Raw genomic sequence first — 16,473 nt, 5'->3', positions numbered from 1 at the left:
TGGCAAGAGAAACCATTAGAAAGCTTTAAACAAGGAACTAACAATCTGCTATTCTTTTTCAAAGTTTTTTTTTTCCCCCCCTATTTTAGTACCTTGCCTTTCCTTAGAAATTTTAGAATCTTCTTGTTGGTATTTATTTGGAAAAAAAAAAAAAAAGCCTTCATGTGTTTTTGGGATTGTATTGAATCTGAAGATCAAAATTAAGATAACTTACATCTTAATGTCAAGCCTTCCTGTCCACAAAGATGATATATCATTCCATTTATTTAAGTCCTGAATTTCTTTTGTCAGTGTTTTGTAGTTTTCTACATATAGATTCTTCACATATTTCATTAGATTTGTATTTTCAGTACTACTTTTTGTGTGAGCTGTTGTAAATAGCATTTTGGCTTTAGAATCTGAATCCTGAATTTTTTAAAATAGTGATTGCTATTCTGGTTGCTATTACTACATAATAAATTACAACAGAACTTAGGGGTTAAACAACCATTATTCTCACAGCTTGTGTTGAGCTAAGAATTTGAACAGGGCACGGCAAAGATGGCTTTTCTCTGCTCTAGGACGTCTAGGGCCAGAGCTGGGAAGATGCAAAGGTTATTTTGATGGCTGGAGATTAGGATGACCTTGAAGGCTCATTTATTCACACATCTGGCACTTAGACTAGAATATATCAGACTTGTACTTCAAACCAGAGTGCCTAGCAGTGACCACTCTGTGTGTTTTTGGCATCCTTAGACCATGGCAGCTGTGGAGTAAATGGGCTTCTTATGGAGTTGCTTAGGGATCCACATGCAAATAATCCCATCAAACAATACAGGTGCTCAATTATCTATGACTGAGTCTGGGAATTTACACAGCTTTGCTTCTGCCATTCTTTATTGGTGGAAGCTGTTACAAGCCTGCTCAAATTCAGGAGGAGTAGACAGATCCTAGCCTTCAATCAGCAGAGTGTCAAAAGAGTTTGGTGACCATGCTTTAAAACTGCCACGGTTACTGAGGCAATTATCGGGAATATAAGTAAGTGAAAATGCTAATACTAGTGAAATTCCCATAATTTACAGAGTGTCTTTTTTTTTTTTTTCTTTTTTAAAGAGACTGGGTGCATTTGTGATCTTTGCCAGGCTTATTTTTTAGTTTATACAGAAGAAATATAACTTTAATATTCACAACCCCTGGGCTTCCCTGTTGGCTCAGAAGGTAAAAAATCTGCCTGCCATGTAGGAAACCCAAGTTTTATCCCTGGGTTGGGATGATCCCCTGGAGTAGGAAATGACAGTCCCCTCCAGTATTCCTCCCTGGAGAATCCCATGGACAGAGGAGCCTGGTGGGCTACAGTCCATGGGGTCTCAAAGAGTCAGACACGACTGAGCAACTAAGCATTCACTATTAATATACCCTAAGAAAAAGTTAAGAATTATCTAATACATTTTAAAGTTGAAGAAAATGCACAACTTGTTAGGTCACAGTAAGACAAAATTTTTAAAAATTATTTTCTTGTCCTAGCATTGTCTTTAAATTTAAACTGATCTTTATTTTTTTTTAGTGCAAGTTTAAAAAAATTGATTTTAAATATTCAAAAAATTATTTTACTTTGAAAGGAGTTAATTCAGATATTATTTTAGTTAAATTATACTAGAATTTTTGGGGGGGTACTCTTGGATCATTTAGATTTTGGTAAGGAATGGTATGCATTGACATATAATTAGCTATTCTTACCTTCGCACCCTCTTTCCAAAGTAAGTACCTTCCTTTTCCTTGATGGATGGAAAAGTAAGCAGACTTTTTTGGTGGGTAATTTACTTCTGATAAATGTTACCAGTTCCAACATTCCTGTTATTTTTAGAAGAATGGCATTTGAGTAGCTTGGACAAGATCATGGTTATTGTCCTGTTTTCAGAGATCATTTAGCATAGATAAGCCAAATCAAATCATAGAGTGAGTAGATATTTAAACAGATTTATCTGATCTCTTGATTAGTAAATGTGTACATTGTTGGGTTTTCTCAGGCTATAATGAAGAGTGGCAAAACCATTTTTTAAGATCTGTTTTAGTAAGAGGAGAAGAACATTTTACACTTTTTTTTTTAAGGCATGTTAATGAAAGATTTGTATTAAGACTTGTTTCCTTTTAAGTAAATTCTTGTAAGTGAACTATGATCATGTGAAATATCCTATAAGAAAAGTAAATTATATACCTAGTAAAATAGTGTTACCTGAGTTTTGGTTCCTTGTATACTTGGAATTACAGAAGTTTGGACTTTATTTTTTGTTTACAGCTTGATTGTCTGAGTTATCTTTGAAGAATGTATTTAAATGACTAAATGCTAAAGATTATTTAGTAGGAATTGAAAATAGAATAAGGATATTATTCATGTATCTTTTATGAGTACGTATTATCTATTTTATACATTATTATGGCAAGGAATACAGTGACACCTTCTTCTGTGTCAGTGAACTTGAAACAGCTTGAAATTTATATACGTATATCTTTGTGTGTGTGTGTATGTGTATGTGTGTGTGTGTGTGTGTATTTGATTATCCTTTCATTTGGGCTTCCCTGGTTGCTCAGACAGTAAAAAATCCACCTGCAATGTGAGAGACCTGGGTTTGAACCCTGGGTTCTGAAGATCCCCTGGAGAAGGGAACAGCTACCCACTCCAGTATCCTTGTCTGGAGAATTCCATGGAGAGAGAAGCCTGGCAGGCTACAGCCCACAGGGTCGCAAAGAGTCGGACATGACCAAGGGACTTTTACTTTCACTTTTCATTTCAGAGGCTTCCCTGGTGGCTCAGGGGTTAAAGCATCTGCCTGCAATGTGGGAGACCTGGGTTCAATCCCTAGATCGGGAAGATCCCCTGACAAGGAAATGGCAATCCACTCCAGTATTTTTGCCTGGAGAATCCCATGGAGGGAGGAGCCGGGTAGGCTACAGTCCACGGGGTCGCAAAGAGTTGGACACGACTGAGCTACTTCACTTCACTTCACAGATACCTATTTCATTCCAAAAGACAAGCAAATTAGATTCCAGGATAATTCAAGTTTGCCCTTGGAACCAAAACTAGAACTCCATTGTTTGAGATAATTGACCTTCTGGGCTGAAGAAAGCTAGTAGGATTTTAGTGTAGCGAGGGCCAGCAGATCACTGTTTAAAAGCATGGACTTGAGCCAGATTATCTAAATCAAATCCCAGCCCTATTACTTTCTAAGTATGTGACTTTATTAACTTAAATTTTGTTTCATTTATCTTATTATAAAGTAGTTATAATGATACTCTTTATTTCAGGTTGTTATGAGGAGGAATAAAGGAGTGAATATATGTAAAACATTAGAACAGTGAGTGGCACAAAGTGTAATGTTTAGACTATTAATAAAATTAAGTTATGATAACTTTAATGATACAGATAAAATAAATACATTCTATAGGGAACAAAGATAAATATGTAAAAATGAAAGTATTAAAAGCACTAGAGGAAAACATGGGTAGTTTTATAATATTGGAGTGGGGGAGGCTTTATGAAGTATGAATTAAAATTTTATCAAGCATGAAAGATTTTACTACATGATAATTGAGACACTATAGCAGGAGACAAGGTGAACAAAGTTAAGTAATCTGAAGGAAATACAGGCAGCACATAATAGTAACATATGGTTAAATTGCTTAATGTATATGAACATTTATAAATTATTAAGGGACACACAATCCTTTGGGGAGAGGGTAGATAACAAAGATACCCAAGTGGCCAAGAAACATTTGTAAGGATTCTCAGTATCACTCAAAGTTTAGTACTGCAAGATAAAATGTTTCTCTCTTATTAGATTGGCAGAGATTAAAATGGTACTCAGTGTTGGGAAGATGAGGCATTCTGAAGCATCATTGATGAGAGGTACAAATTGATAGACATTTTTGGAGGTATTTGGCAATAATGGTCAATTTTCAGTTCAGTTCAGTCGCTAAGTCGTGTCCAACTCTTTGCGACCCCATGAATCGCAGCACGCCAGGCCTCCCTGTCCATCACCAACACCCGGAGTTTACTCAAACTCATGTGCATCGAGTCGGTGATGCCATCCAGCCATCTCCTGTCGTCCCCTTTTCCTCCTGCCTCCGATCCCTCCCAGCATCAGGGTCTTTTCCAATGAGTCAGCTCTTCACATGAGGTGGCCAAAGTATTGGAGTTTCAGCTTTTAGCATCAGTCCTTCCGATGAACACCCAGGACTGATCTCCTTTAGGATGGACTGGTTGGATCTCCTTGCAGTCCAAGGGACTCAAGAGTCTTCTCCAACACCATAGTTCAAAAGCATAAATTCTTCGGCGCTCAGCTTTCTTCACAGTCCAACTCTCACATCCACACAGGACCACTGGAAAAACCATAGCCTTGACTAGACGGACCTTTGTTGGCAAAGTAATGTCTCTGCTTTTCAGTATGCTATCTAGGTTGGTCATAACTTTCCTTCCAATTTTAATTGCCCCTAAACCCTTTGAACCTCCAGTTTCAATTCTAGGAACTTATCCTGCAGATTCATCACAAAGGTAGACCTCATAAATTAGTTCACTCCCTGGAATAAATATTCATCATGGGGATTTAGTAAATAATGTTATGTTTCTACAATGAAATATTATTAGATTCTTTTAGAAGAATAATAAAGATTTATATGTGCTAACACAGATGGATATCCTTGCCGAACTGTAGTATGGTCTTTGTGGTTAAGTATATATATATATATGTGTGTGTATGTATATATTACATATATTGTACATATAGGTATCCAAAGAATACACAAGAAACCATTAACTAAACTACATCTGGGAAGTAGGATTTCAGCTACCAGGGAAAGAAGGGGACTTGTACTTTTCACTTTATGTTCTTCATTGTTTGAATTTTTTAAATAGTAGATATATTGTTTTATAATTTTTAAAAAAAGGGGGGGCAGTAAGAAAGGTTTGAACTTCGACTTTGGTAGGTATATTGTTATCATGACAAAATAGCCTAAAACTTACCAATTTAAAACAAAAAGTACTAATCTCATAGTTTCTTTGGGACATGAAGCAGTCTAGCTGGGAGATTTTGGATTAGGGTCTCAAGCATGAGATTGTAGTCAGCTGTCAGCTGGGGCCCTGGTTATCTTTAAGACTCTATTACTTGGTGTGAAGAGTCTCAGTCTCTCTCAGACCTCAGTTTCTCTCTGGCTGTTGGTCATGAGAATGCGATTCCTCACTGTATGGGTTTTTCCAGAGAGGTCTTCACAACTTGGCAACTTTGATCTTCCGCACTGAGAGATCTAAGAGTGCCAGTACCTGAGACAGGACAAGTCTTAGGAGTGATAGCATTGCCTCTGCTGTATGCTGCTGGTCACACAGTCCAATATGGGTGTATCGTGGGAGGGTATGAGTACCAGAGCATGGAGGTAACTGGGCACCATCGTGGAGGCTGACTACCACGGCGGGTCTGTTAGAGTACAGTCTCTTGTAACAGTTTGGGATTATGAAGAAGTAAATTAGGGCAACATTTAGATGGGAACTGTGCTTAAACATTAGTTGCCTTCTTACTAATCCCTGTCAATACATGCTTTTCTTTTTCAGGTCCGGCACAGAATCAAATGCAGGTTCCATCTGAGTATGGATTGCCTCCTCAAAACTATATTGTTCCCTCAGGACATTACTCTCAAGGACCTGGGAAAATGACCTCATTGCCATTGCAAAGCCAGAGTGGTGATTACTACTCTGGTCTCTATACGGTACCAACCCAGAACGTGGCGACTCCTAACACAGCCAGCCAGCAAGCAGGAGCACAGCAGATGTATGGCAGGGCTCCTCCCGCCCCTCACGCTGTGGGATCCACTCCGGGATCTTTCCAAGGTGCCTCGTCCTCCGCATCGCATTTGCATACGAGTGCCTCCCAGCCGTACTCCTCTTTTGTGAATCATTACAACAGTCCAGCCACGTACTCTGCCAGTTCCTCTGTTGCTTCTCAGGGATTTCCCTCTACTTGTGGTCACTATGCTTTGTCAACTGTTTCTAATGCTGCGTATCCTAGTATTTCATATCCCTCTCTACCTGCTGGTGATCCATATGGGCGACAAATGTTTACCTCACAGAATGCTCCAGCTGTCAGGCCAATTAGAGATAATTCATTTTCTGGTCAAAACACCGCTGTCAGCCATCCGTCCCCGCTTCCACCTCCACCATCACGACAGTACCACCAGCAGCAGAGTCTTTCAGGATACAGTACTTTTTCGTGGTCAGCCCCAGGCCTTCCATCAACCCAAGACAATCTGATTCGAAACCACACCTCCCTGGCTACAGCCAGCAACCCAACAAATACCGGTAGGTTGAATAAAAAGTCCACCAAAGCATGGTTGAAAGTCAGTGCATTTCCAGTCCGTTTTTATTGCATGACAGTTAAAGATGATATTGCCCATTAGAAAAATCAGAAATTAGCTTCCTTTTGCTATTTATTTGCTTTTATTTACTGTAAAATTTTGCAGCATCTCCTTGAACACTTCCCCTTCATTTGTTCACAGCTAGCCACCTGACCGTCTGCCTTGTATAGCGTGGTTCCTTGCCCCGAGGAGGATCTCAGTTGGTGTTTACTGATACGTTTTCTTGCCTCTGCTATAGTAGTCTTTAATGTGAGTTAGGAATAGGGCACAGTGGAAAAGTCCATTTGAGGATATGTTTTGTTAGCTGCTACTTTCTTTTTTATATTAGTTTGGCTTTGGGACAGTTATTCTTCCAGCCATAGCCCCAGTTCTCTGTAGAAAAAATTATGGCCTGAAATACCAAACTGGTGAGGTGAACCCTTATTTGCAACTTTCACAGAAGATATGTTTCCTATACCTTAAAGCTGATGCTTTCTCAGCCCCAGATAGATAAGTTAGAATGAAGGACAGTGAAGATGGAGAAAGATGCATGAAGAATACTCTTGTAATTAGTCTTTCTCACCTTCCTAGACTAAGATATGATTAAATTTATTTGTTTAAGAAAGTTATGTACACAAGCTATATATGTAGTTTATTTAGTGTGGGTTTTGCATAAAATACACTCACTTTAATTCATCTTGTCACTTGGACCTTAACAAAATCTGCTCTTGAACTGAATGAAACAGTATGAAAAGAATGAGTACTGGAAATCTGTGATAGTTTTCTGAATAATGTCTCTAGATGGTTTATCAGAGTCCAGATAGCCACATGTCAAGGATGTTGTAGAAAAGTATCCTTCCCTAGACAGTTAGATTATTTAAAGTTAGGCCTTTAGAATCTTAGATCTGAGCTGTACATTTGAGATCACCTGTTCTTTCAGTGCTGTTATTTAGAAACACCTTGGGTTACAAGCAACTAATAGTGGTTTAAACAGAAAAGGTGTTTTTTTCCTCACATAACAAGGAGTCAACAAGTCTAGGCAGATGCTGATCCAGATGTCCTCTTTGTCTTCTCTGCCATCCTTAGTATGTTGGTTTATAGAAACAAGATAACTTATGTACCTGTCAAAATTAAAAGCAGAAAGAAGGGAGAGGAAAGACAATGGGTTCGTGGCACTGACAGGCTTCATTTTCTGTGTCATTTGCCATTGCTGTTTTAAAAGACCATGTCTAATTTAAGGGAAGGCCAGAAAATGAATAATTCGCTTTGGAGCCTCCATGGTAGAGACAGGCATGAAAAAAGGGGTTAGCATTGACTGGGTCTTAGGTAAGTCAGCTTGAAGCATCCGTCACAATTCCCAAATCTGGCTCTGCACCAGAATCCCTTGCATAGAATCCCTCAAACCCAACTGACTGAGCTAGAATAGAATAATCTCCAGGGTAGTCTTGGGAATCTGAATTTCTGACTGGCTCTTGAGTGATGTCTGGTAACAGATCCGAATTCTAGTGCTGTCCCTTTGCTTTACAAACTAGGAAAGCCTGTAGTCCTGAGTACTGGAAGAAGCTCAGTTGCTTCTGACTCTCAGTCTGCCCATCTCGGAACCAGGGCTTTCTGTCCCATAGAAATCCTGTTTTCTTTTTCCTTTCAGCAATCCTTTTACAGATCAGCTTATCTAAGATCCCTCTGACCTAAGGATTTTATGACTTTTGTGACCAAAAAAAAGAAGAAAGTCAGGTAATTCCTATCTTATTTCTGAGATGGGAATAGGACCAGATAGGATGAATTTATATTAAGATGTAGGATTGAAAAAAGTGGGGCCACTTGGCTTATGAGTAGAATACCTATTGGCAAGGGCCTACTATTGAAAAAAATATTGAATAAATAGTAAGGAGAATTACAAAATTACCTTCTATTTGAATGACTAGTAATTAGTCCATTAGGCAAAGAGAAGGGAGTGTATTTCCATTGTTTTAATTGTAATACTATATTATGAAAGCCATAATAAATATAATTTTAGAAGTTAATGTGTAAAGAAGTGGGTTTTCCCCCCCTTAGATTGGTAAATGACTTTAATTGTAGTTCAGAAGTTGACAAATTAGATATATCTCAGGTTAATATGGCCTATTGCTTGTCATCATGTTAAAAGAAAGAGATTACTTTTAAAACTTACTTTAAAATTCAGTATTACAGAAGTTCCTAAACTTCCTCAGTTGATGTTTCTGTACTTTTTTCCAGTGCCCCACACTATATCATAGTAATAGTTCTTAAGGTTTTCTGACAGATGTTACTGATTTCTCTTGGAAAATTTAAAACATCCCTTGGAACTGCGAGTTTGTTGCAAGGGCAACTTGGGTACCTAAGTACAAGGTTTGGGAACCATAGGTATATTGATTGTAACTTTCTAGAAAGACAAGCAGTTTAATTGCTTTGGACACTTAAATTATATTGTCAAAGTAGGAATCTTATATATTAAGCATGGTTTTGTATGAAAACTAATCTTTGAGTAATTGATAACAATGATTGCATTTATTACTTGATTATATTAGCTTCATTTTCAGGTAATATAGTTAAACTTCAGCAATTCATGAAGGGTTGAGATCCAAAAGCATAACCTGAGTTAAATGAAGTCACTCAGTCGTGTCCGACTCTTTGCGACCCCATGGACTGTAGCCTACCATGTTCCTCTGTCCATGGGATTTTTCAGGCAAGAGTACTGGAGTGGGTTGCCATTTCCTTCTCCAAGGGATCTTCCCAACCCAGGGATCGAACCCTGGTCTCCTGCATTGTAGGCGGATGCTTTACCATCTGCACCACCTGAGTTAAGTGATTATCAAAAACACAGTGATTGATACAAGCTGTTACTTTTAGGCAATTGAGTTCATATTCAGAAATGTGGAATAAAAGAGACATTTTAACATTATCTCATTTGCCTCTTTATTTTAGAAAAGCACATTAATATAATTTAGCACTAGAATTTCAGATTATTTTTGTTAAAAACATGGTGATGTATGTTTTGAGTGCTATGTTAAGTTAATTTAGGGTGAAATTTTGGCTAGTGTTTAAAAGGTATCATTAGGCCATTAAATATTTTTTTAACTGTCTCTATAGGTAAATTTCTCAAGGTTCAGAAGCTCTTTCCTAGTTTGAGGTGAAGTTGGTTGAATAATACAAGCTCAACAAGGATCACATCTTGTTGGAATATTGTAAAATAGTAGTATCTGATTAATGTTATTTTACCAAGTATAATTTTATTTTTTAAAAAAAGAAACTTTTACAAATCTACTCATAAAAATAATAATAGACCTTGATAAAATCCTTGTGTAAAAATCTACAACTTACATGATACTAAGGTGTAATCCCTGATATGTTAATATATGTTTGTCATCTTGAGGTGATGATGTGCCTGAGGAAGAGCAAAGTAGATACTAGGAGGTGACTCTCTGGATAAAGAAATCAAGTTGGAAATGTTAGAAAACTGCATTGGAGGTACAAACAGTACAGTTAAGAGATTATTTCCTCTTCGGGGACGTGTGTTGAGCCTGCAGAGTTGTGGGATAATAACGATTGTGCCCCTCACACGCCTCCAGTTTTTCACAGGCACTCTTGAACCTTGTCTTTTCTCACCTTTGTACCTCCTGCCTGAAGATTTTCGATACTTACTCCCTTAAGCTCAGAAGGTAAAACGTGCATCTTTATGACCACTTCCTTCAAAACTTGGTTTTATCGGTTATTCCTTTTCTGGTGTCTCAGTTTCCCAGTTTCTGCTGGGCTGTGGCATTGGGAAGATGAGAGGAAAGGATGAGGCGAAGGAAAAACATAAGCTTGGTTCTGTCTGTAATCAGCAGCCATCAGAAGTTTTTAAGCGCAGTGGTGACTGTCAGGTTTGTGATTTAGGTCTTCCCGTGAGCAGTGCAGTAGGTGAACTGGAAGAGGAAGAACTTGGAGACAAGACTAACTAGGAAGGAGTTAGCTACAACTATCTAGATGAAGGATGCTAACACAGGTTGGGATTCGTTTAGACAGAAGACAGGTGGCAAGAGATGATTTCAAGAAGTGGTTGATAGGGTTTATGAAGGAAAAGGAATAATAGAAGTTGACTTAAAATTTTCTAGTTTGAACAGCTTGAATGGGTAGTGGTGTTATTAGTTGAGAATTTACTCTTCCTAGTTCCAACAGAGTTGTATGTACACTTACTGAGAAGCTGCTAAGAACTAACAAGGGAACTACCTTAATGCCAACAAATAAATAGATAAACGGTTTATTTTTGAATTGTGTTCTGTCGCTACATATACCATATTTCATCTGTCACATTCTCTTTATGAAAGGGGTAGTTTTCTTTTTTTTTTTTCTGGCATTTTTTTTTTTTTTTGGTGGTCTTTAATATTTGTGGAACTTGTCTTCATTTATTTGACAGATATTTGAAAGCCAACTATGTGACAGGCATTTATTTTAGTGCTGGGAGATAAAATAGCAAATAAAAAGACTTGATGCCATACCTCATGAAGTTGTAATCTTCTTAGGAAGGCAAACATTATCCAAATAAATGCAAATAAATGTAAAATTGCTATTGTCATTTAAGTATCATGAGGCAGAGATTTATGGTGCTTGGTGAAGAGTATTCTAGGTACATCTGGCCTGTTAGTCGTGGAGCTTAGCAAAGTTTTCCTTGATATTTGATATGTGAGCTGCAATCTGAAGAATGAATTTTCCATGTATAAGATAGATTACAGATAAAACAAGTGTCTAAATGCAAAAAGGCAAAACTTCAAAACTTTTCAGAGAAAATGTGGAAGAACCTTCAAGTAGGGAAGAATTTCTGAAGGACACTACATATAATGTTATCTAGCCATAAAGAATAAGCATGATGAGTTTTACTAATTTCTAATTAAGAACTTTACTTGCCATTAACTGGGAGAAAAAAATTTATAGTATTTTATCCAAAATTACACAAATAACACATAAGATCAATAAGAAAAAGAAAAATACACAACCAAGAAAAAAACACAAACAGGCATTTCACAAACGAAAACATACTCGGTCTCATTAACAATCAGGGAAAAGCAGCTTAGAATGGGAAAACTACTTATACCTAGTGTCAGGATGAGGAAACCTTGAAAGACTGAGCACACCAGGTCATGGCAAGGATGTGGAATAAAAAAACTTAGACACTGTTTGTCAGAGGATCTGTTGCTTCAATATTTTAGGGACATTCGGCATTAGTGGAATTGAAGGTGACCATACTCTAGAACACAGCTATCCTACTTCTGTGTCCTCTAGAGAAGTGTTCTTCTCACACTTTGTGTGTATGAGTTACCCAGGGTCCTGTTAAAATGCAGGTCTTGATTCACCAGGGCTAGTGTGGCCCTGCCTAAAGATTTTGTCAAGTTTCTGACTAAGGTGTTGGTACCCTATAGAGTACAGTTTGAATAAGGAGGCCCTAGAGCACGACTGAGCGACTTCCCTTTCACTTTTCACTTTCATGCATTGGAGAAGGAAACGGCAACCCACTCCAGTGTTCTTGCCTGGAGAATCCCAGGGGCGGGGGAGCCTGGTGGGCTGCCGTCTGTGGGGTCGCACAGAGTCGGACACGACTGAAGTGACTTAGCAGCAGCAGCAGCAGCAAAACACCACTTCCTGTTTTAGATGTGTAGTGCTAGTAGGATGGAGAAGGCAATGGCACCCCACTCCAGTACTCTTGCCTGGAAAATCCCATGGATGCAGGAGCCTGGTGGGCTGCAGTCCATGGGATCGCTAAGAGTCGGACATGACTGAGCGACTTCACTTTCACTTTTCACTTTCGTGCATTGGAGAAGGAAATGGCAACCTACTCCAGTACTCTTGCCTGGAAAATCCCATGGATGGAGGAGCCTGGTGGGCTGCAGTCTGTGGGGTCGCTAAGAGTTGGACATGACTGAGCGACTTCACTTTCACTTTTCACTTTCATGCATTGGAGAAGGAAATGGCAACCCACTCCAGTATTCTTGCCTGGAGAATCCCAGGGATGGGGGAGCCTGATGGGCTGCCATCTATGGGGTCGCACAGAGTCAGACACGACTGACGTGACTTAGCAGCAGCAGCAGCAGTTCTAGTAGGAAATGACATTTTGGGGATTCTGAGCTAAAAAGACTAGTCTGTTCCCTTGGCCAAAGAGCTCACTTCCCACAGGCTGCCCCTGGGGCCAAGGGAGTTCTCATTCCTTGCTGCGTAGCTGCACACTTGGGAGTTGTGGCGCAGGCATTGAGAAGCTCCACCCCAGAGAAACCACACGTGTGTACCAGGGACAGGTCTGTGAGTGTTCCTGTAGTACTGCATGTGAAAATGAAAACATCAGAACCCTGATGTCCGTTTGTAGTTGAATGGATAAATCATGTATATCCTTCCAATGGACTGCTGAATAGAGCTGCACTCATTAACACAAATGAATCCTGGAAATGCAGGATTCATGGAAGAATATATGTAATATGCTATTGTGATAAAGTTAAAAAGCAAGCAGAAATAATATTTAGAGATACTTATCTGTGTGGTAAACTATTGAATAACAAAAGCAAGGGGTTAGTGAACACAGTCAGGAGGGAGGCAAGGGAATGCCTTCTGTGAGGAGTGCACCAAGAGCGTCAGCAATATTGGAAACGCTTTCTTTTCACAGTTGGATGCTGAGTTCATGGGTATTCGTTTTATTATGATTTTATAACTATATACACATATGTAAGGCATAGACTTATTTGTATCAATTATTTTATTAAAGCGAAAAGTCTGTTACATCTAAAGGGGCTTACGTGTAATTCCCTTTAATGGAAGAGAGCACAGCAAGTTCAAGGGACTCAAAGACTATGAAGCTAGAGGAGGACCATGGACCAGGAGGAGGCTGGGATCATTCAGGGCCTGGTTGACCACATTAAGTTTTTCAGGATAAGATGTTTTGTCTTCACCCTCGAGCACTGGCAGAATATTGAAGGACTGTAAGCAGGATGATACCATGTATCAAGCTGGAGCCTGGAGAACACAGAGGGCCCTGTACACACCTGAACTACTTCTCTTCGACTTGGTACTTGGGATTTTGTTCCTGAAAAATTACTTGTGGGACCATCTAGAGGCCCAGGGTGATGGAATCATTCTCCGGAGAGGATTTATATTTCCTTCTGCCAGTTTCCTCCAAGAACTGCCAGCTTGTGATCACGTTCATCCCAGTCTAAGGCCCTAGTGTAGTGGACTGTGTAGATGTTCTGAATCAAAGCTGCTGGCTTTTGTAAGGCTTGGCTTCCTGGTTTATCCTGGTCCTGAGGTTATAACTCTTCAGGTACTATCCTAAACGTGAAGGTACGGGCTGCCGTAGCAGGCGCCCTATCTTGGGTGTGCTGTGGGAGACGTCTTATTTTCCACACTCTGCAGGGCCACCAAGAACGGCACATCTGGTTTACGACAGATATCCACAGGGTGAAAGCAGCTCTGAGTGTTGGGCTTATTTCTCTTGAGTTTTCAATTTCTTACAGATTTTTCCCCGGAGATTAGTTTATGTCATGTTAGATTTTTGGTGATTTTAAGAAAATCTTTTTAAATATAGTTTTTAAAGTTATCTTCCTTAGAAGGTTTAGTCATAATTACCTACATCACCATTACCAGAGGCAGAAATATTTTCTGTATTTTTATACAGTGTCTTTTAGTTTCTCATATGAGCAAAGGTAAAATTAGTATATTTACTGTTTTCTATACCCCTTTTCTCTATCACTCGATTTTAAGTGATTATATCTTTCTTAATTTTTGCCTTGTACTGTTAAATATACTCATCACTCTTGTTACTTTGACATTTTGAATGATTTTATCGGTTATCTAATGCTAGTTGAAAACCAGAATTATTTATTATTTTTCACAGTTCTGTAGGTTGGTTGGGCAGTTCCTCTGCTTGTTTTCCTAGACTTCTGTGACTTCATTTAGCTTGACAGTTGGCTGGGCTGAAAGATCCTAGGCTTCACTCACATGTCTGGCCGTTGCTGCCCACTGTTCACACGAGTACTTAGGTTTTTCTCCACATTGACCAGATCCGCTTCCTTACATGACGGGGTCAGGGCAGCATTTCAAGAGCAGAAAGGTATAAGCTTCAGTGCCTCTCAAAACCTGAGGTCTTGAGCTTGTACACCATTACGTTTGCCACATTCTGCTGGTGAAAGCCAGTCGAAAGTTTAACCTCAGTTCAGGGAGTGGGAAAATAGGTTCCCACTTCTTAATGAGAGGAACTGAAAAATATTGCTGACTGTGTCTCTCACAGTGACGTTTGTCCTTACTAAAAATAATGTGGCAGTCAGTGCATTTAGACCACAGTCCTCCTTCTTTCCCCATTCCTCATATTTGTATCATTTGTACACTCTTGGGAAATATATCACATTTTGTTCTGTTACTATATATATTGTTACATTTGTTTCAGTCTTAGACCTGAGTTTGTTCATGTACATATACACATACTGGAGAAGGAAATGGCAACCCACTCCAGTGTTCTTGCCTGGAGAATCCCAGGGATGGGGGAGCCTGGTGGGCTGCCGTCTATGGGGTCGCACAGAGTCGGACACGACTGAAGCGACTTAGCAGCAGCATATACACATACACACATCGTGCATATAATACACATACGTACCTGTCTGTACGTGTGTGTATACTGTTGTGTAAGTTTAAGATGTGCCGCATAATGATATACAAATTTATTGCAAAATGACTACCATAGTAGGGTTAGTCACCTCTCCTAATTGCCTTTTTTGTGTATTTGGTGAGGACATTTAAGACAGACTGTCTTAAGAACTTTCAAGTATATTATAACAGTGTTTTTAAGTATAGTCACCATTATTGTACATTAGCTCCAGAACCTACTCCTAACTGAGAGTTTGTACCCTTTGACCAGTATCTCCCTATTTTCCTTACCTCCCTGCTTCTGGTAACCAAAACTTTCTGTGAGTTTGGCTTTTTTAGATTTCATATATAAATTAGACCATACACTATTTTTCTGACTTAACCTCAATTAGCATAATGGCCTCAGGGTCCATTCCCGTTGTCACATGGCAGCATTTCCTGCAATTTCTGATTGAATGATAGTCCAGTGTATGTGTGTGTATTTTCTTTATTTCCACATGTTCTGTATCCATTCATGCACTGTATGTGTGTGTATATACACATACACGTATATATGCACACACATATCTCCATGTGTATATATCCAGATCCACCACATTTTTAAAGTCCATTCACCCGCCAGTGAACACCTAGGTTGTCATTTTAGGTTTGTCCATTATCTCTTGGTTGGCTGAAGATGATCTTGCAGGTCGGGCAATTGGAGCTGTCAGAGACCGACTATGAATCACATGCGCTTTGCTCCAGAAGTCCAACCTAATGTTAATCTCAGAACCTTACGTAGCTACCTGTGAGACAGGGCATCTGACTAGAGACAGCAAATGAGACGTGGCAGTTTACAGTACAAAATGGGATCAGAGCTAGTACTGGAAACATCTGTATGATTCACAAATTACATCACTGTTGACGCAAACCACCTCTATCATCTGAGGTACACTGCTGCACAGTGCGATAGTCCGTATTAATAATAGTGATCTTTAGTAAAGATCGTTGGGGTTCATTTTGTTTAAGAAGGTTTGGAAGCTTGTGGCATGTTTCAGGAAAATTGCCGTTAAACGTTATTAAAACATTTAGTGAGTTAAGTTTTTCGTTTTTTTGGAAATCATTTCTTTGGACCTGTTATTTCCTAGATAGAGACATACCAGATAAATGTGATGCTGCTGAAGTTTCTACAAGAACTTCAGATAAACTGTGTTTTGTTGATATTTTAATGTATTTCAAGCTTATTGCCGTGGGTGAAACAGTTTCTTGTCTTCAGTTGCAGATTCCTTGTCCTGTTCTGTAATGCAAAATGTTCAGCCTCCCAAGTCCAGCCCAGTAGTGTCCACTGTTGTGTCAGGAGCCTCGTCGACTAGAATGCCTCCTGCAGCAAATCGTCCAGTGGAGCCTGTGGCCTCCGTTACACAGCCGTCAGAGCTATTACAGCAGAAAGGTATTTGAGAAATACGTTATACTAGGTATAGTACATACATACGTATATGTACATGCTAATTCAAATAGGTC

At 39.2% G+C, this 16,473-nt stretch overlaps 1 protein-coding gene across 3 annotated transcripts in view; it reads left to right on the top strand.

Annotated features, from left to right (window-relative positions):
* Positions 1-16,473, top strand: part of SEC24B (SEC24 homolog B, COPII coat complex component) — an 81,261-nt gene that overhangs the window by 10,191 nt on the left and 54,597 nt on the right. For all 3 annotated transcript variants that reach the window (XM_027543854.1, XM_027543853.1, XM_027543855.1), the window contains exons 2-3: positions 5,579-6,322; positions 16,229-16,402. In XM_027543854.1, the coding sequence (XP_027399655.1) occupies positions 5,579-6,322; positions 16,229-16,402 (918 nt within the window). The remainder of the gene's footprint in view (positions 1-5,578; positions 6,323-16,228; positions 16,403-16,473) is intronic.

This window comes from Bos indicus x Bos taurus, chromosome 6, assembly GCF_003369695.1.
Source record: "Bos indicus x Bos taurus breed Angus x Brahman F1 hybrid chromosome 6, Bos_hybrid_MaternalHap_v2.0, whole genome shotgun sequence".
NCBI classification, from domain to species: domain Eukaryota; kingdom Metazoa; phylum Chordata; class Mammalia; order Artiodactyla; family Bovidae; genus Bos; species Bos indicus x Bos taurus.
The sequence above is the reverse complement of the archived record's forward strand: the minus strand, read 5'-3'. Positions and strand labels throughout refer to the sequence as shown.